General features: G+C 38.3%; 1 protein-coding gene across 1 annotated transcript in view; it reads right to left on the bottom strand.

The window, feature by feature from the left end:
* Window positions 1-5,825: 5,825 nt before the first annotated feature.
* nansa (N-acetylneuraminic acid synthase a) overlaps window positions 5,826-9,512 on the bottom strand; it is a 9,117-nt gene continuing 5,430 nt past the window's right edge. Inside the window, exons 5-6 of the mRNA XM_014023483.1 lie at window positions 8,506-8,772; window positions 5,826-6,678 (exon numbers count right to left, since the gene is read on the bottom strand). Coding sequence (XP_013878937.1) covers window positions 6,469-6,678; window positions 8,506-8,772 — 477 coding nt within the window. The 3' untranslated portion in view covers window positions 5,826-6,468. The remainder of the gene's footprint in view (window positions 6,679-8,505; window positions 8,773-9,512) is intronic.

The following is a 9,512-nucleotide window of genomic DNA, read 5'->3' as shown; positions in this document are numbered from 1 at the left end:
ATGAACAATTGGACAGTGTCAAGGTGATACATAATAAGTATTCCACAACAATCAGTTTTATTATTATTATTTTATTTTTATTTAAATTGGGACAATGCATATTAACCAACATGACAGCAGTGAGCATCAGTGTAATAAATATGGCAGATTTGGAACAACAGATAAGAACAAGAATCATCACACAAATCAAAGAGCAGATAATAATACAAACATCACCAATGTGATACATAAACAAAATGAAGTTAAAATAAGGATAACAAAACAGATAGTAATCTACATAAGAGTGCACCTCCAGTTAGTTTTCAACCAATGTTTCAAAGCGTTTTTAAAGCTGGAGTTAGTGCCACGAGCTGTGAGTGTTCCACGACTGTGTGCCTCTGATGGACACCACAATTTGACCAAATTTAGTCCTGTACCACAGTACATTACAATCTCCTCTGGTCACTGCCCTTGTGTTTACTGTAATTTTTATTCTCTTGCTTGTAAAATACATTAAAGGGGAAGGAGCAAGTCCATTTACAACTTTAAAAATAAGGCAAGAATCCATAAACAATTGATAACAATCAAAATCCAAAAGGTTGTGCTTTGGTATGATGCTACAATAACAATACTGTAAAGGCTTTTTGTCAAAGATTTTAAGAGTTTTCTTAAAAGGAGACTTTAGTGGTTTCAAAATGGCCTCAGAAGTGTGAGCCCATGTAATATGACAGAAGGCTATATGGCTGAAAATCCAACCCATTCTCACTCCCGAGTTGTCACATATTGACGCTTTTCCAGAGTTCCCTCTATCGGTACTCCCCTTGAGTCATTTTTTGATGAGATGGGGCGGAATTTGTTGTCATAATTACTGAAAGTGTAGAAAATGCACAAAAACTACCACCCCAAAGCCTAAAATTACCTTTATTCCCTTTAGACATCCTGTCCCTGACCCTAGTACCTAAAATTAACCATTAACCCTGATACCTAAAATTAACCATGTTTAGAATATGTAGAGGTCTCATACAGTATGTTTGAAGTTTGACAGATTAAGTTTAATTTTAAGTGAAATTCTCTTTACATGCTGCTTGAAATTTAGATTATTATCAAAAACTACTCCGAGGTTTTTAAACTGTTCAACCACATCTACAGTAATGTCTCTCCATTGACTAACACAGATGGTCGCTCGCTATCTGCTGGCAGTCGAGAGAAACATATACTTTTTTTTAATGTAAAGGAGTCCTGGAGTCGGTGAGACGCTGGTAGTATGGCATCAGAAACTACTGCAGCTTCATTTTTTGTTTTTGTATGAACACACAGTACAGCATAATCCACATATAATTGTATTTTTGCAGTTTTGTAGACATATTTAAAGTGAAGCTAAACAGACACAAATGGGAAAAAATATTTTTGTGTGTGTTTCACTAGCGAAGTGCTAGCCTGGTTTAAACCAGACCCTCGTCCTTCACTTTGCATCGTACAAGGGTCTGGACTTGATGCATAGAGAATCGATTTCTTGCAGGAGGCGTGGTCTCTGCTGAAGTTTAAAATGATTGGATCAGTTGGCTGCGACGTATGTCGCTGTGACGGAGGCTAAGCTAAGAAGCTGATCAGAAGTTGCGTGCGCTGTAAACAACCCTACTTAGAGGAGAAATATACGGAGCTGAACGAGACAACTGTAAATGAGGGCTACTGCTTTGTCAGACAATTTTAATTTAGTTTGGAAGCCTTATCAACACAGACTGGCTTCATTCACTTCCTCCACTGCCGTATGCTAAATTAACTAGCAGACACTGCGCAGAACATCGACGTCATTCAAAGCTTCTCCTTCTGTTCTCTGATTGGCCCAGGTTAAATAAACTACAAGCAGACACTGCGCAGAAAATTGACGTTCTGTTCTCTGATTGGCCCAGGTAAAATAAACTACAAGCAGACACTGCGCAGAAAATTGACGTTCTGTTCTCTGATTGGCCCGGCTAAAAATCTGCCAGCGAAATCCTTGTCTATGGGAGAAGACCCAGACGGAGCAGTGAAGGGAAACTAGAATTGAGCGGAACTGCGTAGGAAGGCAAGGGCCAGAAGTGCAGATTGATTAGAAAATAATAAAACATATAAATTAAAAGTTCTGACATGTGGCGATAGTCCCTCATCCTGAATGCAACAGATGGAAAACTGAAATGGCCATTATCCTACTCAGTCAACATTATAAAGCTAACCCCAGTTTGATGACAGGAAACAGCAGCTGATGACAAAAACAAGAGAAACAGTTGTGGTGTGGTCATATCTACTTTAACAAACTTTAATACATTCCCAGACTGATAACAAAGTCTGACTCTGAACTTTACAGTGAGAGATTTTCCCAGACAACATGGCTTTCTTTCCTGTTTAACACTGAGTCCTTCTTTAACAGACAGATAATTTACTGACGGAGTTGAGCTCTGACACATCTAAAACTGAAGTTTGACTCTTTTCAACACTGACACAGTCTCACTTCTAGAAACATCCTTGTCAGTTTAACTTTTATTCTTGCTAGAATCAGGTTTTTTATATTTACATCCTCAATACTAAAGCTTTGTAAATAATTTATTTCAGTAAAATTTAAACACAAACTTAATCATTCTTATGTTAAAAGAGGTTTACAATTTCACACCATTTCCATATGCTTCAAGGATCATAAACTAACAGCTCCATCCAGCAGATGTTAGACTGTAAACTGCCGTTCCCAACAAACCAAACAGTTTATATTTGTGCTGTTCTCTGCACAGACCTCTGTAATCCTGTGCATCACCTTTTTCTGCACAAAAGCTTTAAAAAGCACAATTTAGTCAGCCTTTATCCCAGCATGCTTGTTTGTATATTTACTTTTTATTGATATGTAGTTTTTCACTCATATCTGCAGATTTTTATTATTATATTAATTATTTATTTCTATTCTAATAATAGAATACAGCAGGAGAGAAAGGAGTGAGGAAAAATGTGGGTTTATTGCCTTTAATATTAATGAAATCTTAATATTGCATATGGTCATTTTTGATAGAATTTTTAGAATTAAATAATGTTTTATAATCTTTTCTGACTTTATAGTGATTTACTCTAAAGCAGTTGTTCCCATAGTTGGGATCGGGACCCCTCTGTGGGTCATGAAACATCAAGTGAGGGTCTCCAGATGATTTTCAGACCAATTTAAATGCAAATAAATTGTTAATGGAATATTTTCAGCATAACCATTGAAAAAAAAAAGAATAAAAGTCGTATGAAAGTTATTAGGTTGGTTTATATAGTTATTATGCTCATGTTGTTTACATATAAAGCAGTGATATCTGGGGTCACAAGTTTCTGCAGCTCTTATTTTGTGGGCCAGAAGCTTTAAAATTTGGAAACCACTGCAGAAAACGCCCTGTCAGTCTTCAGTATAATGTTTTAGACAATTTATGCAGATTTTTGAAAATCCAGAGGACCAACTTATTTTTTCTTTTTGATCCCAGAGCCTTATTCGGCACCATTGACACGTTGGTTTCTCCGGTCGTTTCCTCTCTCGCCGCCCGTTCTCCTGCCAGTCCCAACAACTTTCTAACACACTTTGTTGTCAAAAATGAGAACATCTGGTGCAGCATTTTGATTCAGCCACTTCATGCTCCATTTCAATTAACCACCTGCCCTGAAATCAGTCTTAGTCCTTCCTGGTCTTCTTTTGATCTGGTAACTGTGAATAATCTTGGGACCATAATCCAAAAATTGAAACCATCTCTCCTCTTGACATCTTACCTCACAGATTCTTAAAAGCTGTTTACGAAGTAGTAGGACCCACACTTGCGGACTTGCTAAACCTCTCTCTTACATCTTGATTTGTCCCAGGATCCTTTAAAAAAGCAGTCGTGGGACCTATCTCTAAAAGCAGTCTTTAAACCCATCTGATCTGAACAACTACTAGCCCATTTCAAAGCTACCATTTTGGCCTAAGGTCTTGGAGAAAATTGTTTCAGTACAACTAACATCCTACTTGGATGTAAATAATCTTTACGACCACTTTCAATCTGGCTTCCGCAGATCTCACTCTACAGAGACTGCCCACCTCTGTGTATCAAATGATCTGCTAATGTTTTATGATAGAGGCATGTACTCTGTCCTCCTCTTACTGGACCTGTCCTCAGCATTTGACACTGTCGATCACACTATTCTACTTTGAAACCTGAAAGACATAGGGATATCTGGGATGGTGCTAGACTGGTTCAAATCATACCTCTCAGACCGCTCTTTCTCAGTCTTATTAGGCCAATCTCTCTCTGACTCAACCAAACTCTCCTGCAGAGTTCCACAGGGTTCTATTCTGGGCCCATTTCTATTCCTGCTCTACATCCGCCCCGACTGAGGTCATCAAAAATTTCCCAGACGTCTTCTACCACTTCTATGCAGACGACTTGTAGTTATACTGTTCCTTTAATGACCCCACCACCCACAAGCTAACCTCTCTCATAAATTGTGTCACTAAAGTTAACCAGTGGCTGTCTGACAACTTGCTGCTCCTAGACTTTAGCAAGACAGAGACCTTGATCCTGGCCCCCTAAAAATAAAATCCCTAAGATAAAAGAACATCTCGGCTCTTTGAGTTCAACTGTCCAGCAGAATGTGCACAACCTGAGAGTAAATCTTAACTCAGTTCTGTCTCTAGATAAACACTTAAGAATCTGGTTTTCACATGCTAATTTCAGCTTCGTGATATCCCTAAACTCCGGCCCCTGCTGTCCACTTCAGACTTGGAAATGGTAGTTCACGCCTTCATTTCTAACTGCATAGACTATTGTAATAGCCTGTTCACCTGCCTAAACCAGAAACAGTTAAATTGCCTTCAGCTTGTCCAAAACTCGGCAGCAAGACTCCTAACTCGAACCTCCAAATTCCCCTACATCTCCCCGATTGGCTTCCTGTTCAATTCAGAATCAGGTTCAAAATCCTGGTCCTCACTTTCAGAGCTCTTCATGGCCAAGCACCCAACTACATTAAAACCCTCATTTCACCTTACAACCCCAGACGGGACCTCCGCTCACAGGATCAAAATCTCCTTATGGTTCCCCTCACTCGCTTTAAGACCCGCAGTGACTGTGCCTTCTCCTCTGTGGCCCCCAGGCCCTAGAATGAACTCCCTGTTAGTCTGCACTCCCTAGACAACATCGTCTCTTTTAACACCTAAAAAACCACTTTTTTACTCAAGCTTTTAGCTAACCTTTCACCACAAATGGCAACCTACCCCTTGTCTGCTCGCCAACCATGGGTCTTGAACATACTGCGTAATACCCTCCCCCCCTTTTTTTTTCCTGTTTTTGTATTATTGTTTGTCTAAATGGCTTAAATTTCATGCCCCCACCCTCCTTTTTTATTCAACATTCTTATTTGATTTGTAGTCTTGCATTCATAGCACTCATCCTTGTCATGCTCTGCCTCGACCGTGTCCGAGTTACAATTTAGAATTTATTCTTCTTGTTTTGATGTTTCATTATGTTGTTTGTTTATGTTCTACTACGTTTTAGTATGTTTTATTTTGTCTTTCCACCATTTTTACATTGTTGATGATCATTGTACAGCACCTTGTGAATATATTTCTGTGAAAGGCGCTTTATAAATAAAACTTTACTTACTTATTTTAACAATTTAGGCAGAATTAACCAATTCTGTTAGAAAAGGAAGTGTTGTGCTTGATTAAGTTTTACTTGTTTGGATACTAAAATCACATCTATAATTTGTATTTTGCTATAAAATCCAATAACATAATACACATCCACCATTTACGAAGGTTAGATTGATCAATTCATGATCATTTTCACACAAGTGACTCTGAATGACAACAGAAATGATACCAGTATTGACCAACACTTTATTCAGGGTTTATACAAGAATCCTAGAGTTGAATTTACTACCTTTTACTACCCCGCGGCAACCCTGTTATTATGAGGTTTATTTTCCCAGAACATCTCCTAACTCAGATATCATAATGCCGACATCACGCAGGTGTACTAATGTTCTTTATTTTCATTTCCTGATGGCAGAATGCTGTCAGTGCCTGAGCTTCAACAAGAAAACTTCAGTAAAACAGAAACACAAATATGGCAGTGCCAAAACAAATGTTTCAAAATAGCACACTAGATGTTATAAATGTAACTATGTTTGACATGAAGTTCTGTTTGGCTCCCAACTGTCTGGTTTTGCATCGCTTTAAAAGATTTAAGAACACAAGGCCGTTTTGAAAGGAACGTCTCAGTGGATGGTGAAGAGCCCAGTAGCTGCTAAGAGAACAGGCTCTGATCATATTTGAGCCAAAATCCCACAAAAAAAGTCACGTTAAGGCCACTTTTGAAGCATGATGTTTGGCTCAGGAGAACTAAGGAAACCTTTGTGATCAGATGATTAATGATTCATGTCAGAAATCCCACCATCACCGAATTAAATTACCCTCACAACCCTCAGTGAACCTGCAACCATTTTAAATCCCTCTCGTTTTCAGCACTTGGCCTTTTTGCCGTAGCTGTCCACCACCTCTGGAAGGACGCTCTCGTCCTCCTCCACGTCCTCCGTCACCGTCTTTCCCACCAGTTGGAAGATGTCCTCGGCTGCAACGCCCATGGGTTCGGCCACCTTCACTGTCAACATGTCCAGAGTCAGGACGGTTCCTTTAAGAATCTTCACCTTGGCCACCACGGACTTTCCCAACTAAAGACGAAGAAACGTGGGCAAGTCAAGTTTTACAAAAATAAAAATAAATAAATAATAATAATAAAAGACACTAGAGTAATTATATTTTCTGTGAAAATTCTGTGTAAATGTTAAGTGCCGCATGACTTTGCTGAAATTTGTTGAAGAATAAATTGTTAAGCATAAAAGATACCAGCAAAAGAATAGCTAAAAGCAAAAACATAGCTAAAAGTTTAAATTAGCAAATTAGTTGTTCAAAGATTAATGTAGTAACACTCTAGCAAAATAAGAACTAAATGTAAAACTAGCACACAAAAGCTAAAAGCAGCTTAATAAAACCATGGCTGTGTCCAAATTAAGGGGCTACACCATTCAAAGGCCAAATCTGAAGACCGATTAGGTCACAGCACTGAAGTCTGTCCAAATTTGAAGGCTCCTCCAATTGCAGCCCACAAATGCGTCCTCCATTTCTCCCGATTTGAGGAACCGGACCGGTGGATCCTTCTCGGCCCATCCTTTCCTAAAATGCATTGCAATCTGACCGGGAGATTATTTCTTTAGCTTGCAAGGGCGGACGTATCGAGAGACAAGATTAGAGTTTTAAATACAAATCTGGCGGTATGAAAAGTCAAAGTTTAAACCTGTTGTGTTGTGGTTTTTGTCATTTGCATAGATATGGTTTTTATTCTTATTCTTGTCAGAAATAAGCACAAACGGACTCGTGTGGTGGGTCACTTAGATCAGGGCAGGGTTCAGCAAGATTTTTTTTTCTTTACCTGCCCCAAAACAATATGTTCAAAATTCGATAAAATATAAGAAAAACGTGTACCGTATTTGTACTACAAAACTATTAACATGGGTATACAGAGGTACATAATAAATGACATCTGATTTAGCAGATGCAGACTGAGTCACTAACAGTCAGTTAACTGTTTTATCAAAAACATCTTCAAAAACCCTTTTTAGACCTTTCTGGTGTTTACCCTAGAGTACTGGCCTTGGGAGGGCTGCTTATGAAAACAGAATGATCAGCAGCAGCAGCTTTGTTTTAAATACAATTTACAGAACATGTAAATCAATCATCAATGTTTATTTTAGCACAAAACAACTAGCTGCAGTAAATTTGGTAAATAATTTTTCAAAAATGAAATAAATGTTAACATTTATTTTAATATTTGAGACAAATACAATCATCCTTCTGAAGAAATTTTGTAACTGATTAACTGATTAGATTCAGTTTTGTATTTTATACTTTCTGATCATTTCAGTCTGTAAGGTTGAAGCTGACAAAGAGTTTGAGTGTTATCATGTGTTCTTTCTCTTAGCCTAAACAAAAYTGAGTGACGTTCTGACGTCTGATGTAAAAGGTAACACCTCTGGGGTGTCACCAGGAAGGGATGAACATTATAAGCTCAACTCATTTTTATAGTAGAAAGAAGTTGTCAGTGTTTTGCAGAGTGTCTGCTCAGAGCAGAGCTCCTGTGTTTGTTTTGATTCAGCCCAAGGTCTTAACACTGAGGCCTGTGCTGCTGAGCGCTGAATGCACCTGATTGGAGTCAGAAGATTGAAAATACAGTTTTAAAGAAGAAACCCAGCTGAATCCTGTTTATTCGTACATACCATTTTGAACAACGCATATTTTTCCAACTCTTTTTAAGACCTGTGAAAAATTGATTTAAGACATTTTAAGGCTAAATACGGCCTTATTTTTGGTTTGATGAATTCAATGCCTTTTAAGACTTTTTAAGGATCGGCAGGACCCCTGTCTGACAAGGAAACAATAATTAAAATCATTTTCGCTGCAGTCAGTTTATATAACTCTCCATCAGGGACTGTTTAACTGACCTTGTCGTGGCACGGCTTCTCACAGGGCAACATCTGCTTGACGTTGCTCCCCAGCGCTATCTCCACCAGTCGGATGGAGCGAACTAGTTCTTCCAGTTCAGACTTCACCAGTGAAGCTGCGTGGTCACTTCCCTTGGCTTTTTTGTCCAGTGTTACGTGACGCTCGATGACCTTCGCTCCCAGAGCCACCGCTGCCACTGAGATACTGATTCCAGACTCATGGCCAGAATACCCAATGGGAATGTCTGGAAATTCCTTCTGGTACTCCTGCAAGTCAACAAATGGATGAAGAAACAACCATTCTTTAAAAATGAAACAATAAACTCTGAAATCCACCATTTAAATAAAATTAGAACATGTTATGGTGTTATAACGAACAAACTGAATTTATAAAACACTTTTTTTTTTTACTTGTTTCTTTTATAGGTGCTGATTCATGAGGAGGTGGGTGGGTTTTTTTTGTCCAGATCTGCTGTTAGGACCATGCGTTTGACTGTCCACGTGTGTTATGTTGACCTGGAGAAGGCCTACAAACATCATTCTCATCAAACACAAGTTGCTTTGACTTTGATGTTTGAGAAATCCATGAATCTCCTGTGGTAGCCAATGTGGAGCTGCCTAAGTCAGGGGTTGGCAAACATGGTCCTCGAGGGCCACAGCTCCAACACACCTGACTCAGTCACTGAACTAACTCTTCCAAGTTCTGCAGTATGGAGGACCGAAACTGACATTATTAAGAACAAAAGCAGAAATAGATAAATGAACCTTTAAATAAATAAATACATTTGAAATGCACCAAATAAATTCAAAAATGAGAACTTTACCTCATGTTTTATAATTTAATTGACCTTAATATTTATTTTTCCAGCTTAGTTCCAATAAATTGTATATTTTAAGATACATTATTTTAATGTTTTATATAGATAGATAGATAGATAGATAGATAGATAGATAGATAGATAGATAGATAGATAGATAGATAGATAGATAGATAGATAGATAGATAG

This window comes from Austrofundulus limnaeus, unplaced genomic scaffold, assembly GCF_001266775.1.
Source record: "Austrofundulus limnaeus strain Quisiro unplaced genomic scaffold, Austrofundulus_limnaeus-1.0 Scaffold372, whole genome shotgun sequence".
In the NCBI taxonomy this organism is placed as follows: Eukaryota; Metazoa; Chordata; class Actinopteri; order Cyprinodontiformes; family Rivulidae; genus Austrofundulus; species Austrofundulus limnaeus.
The sequence above is the reverse complement of the archived record's forward strand: the minus strand, read 5'-3'. Positions and strand labels throughout refer to the sequence as shown.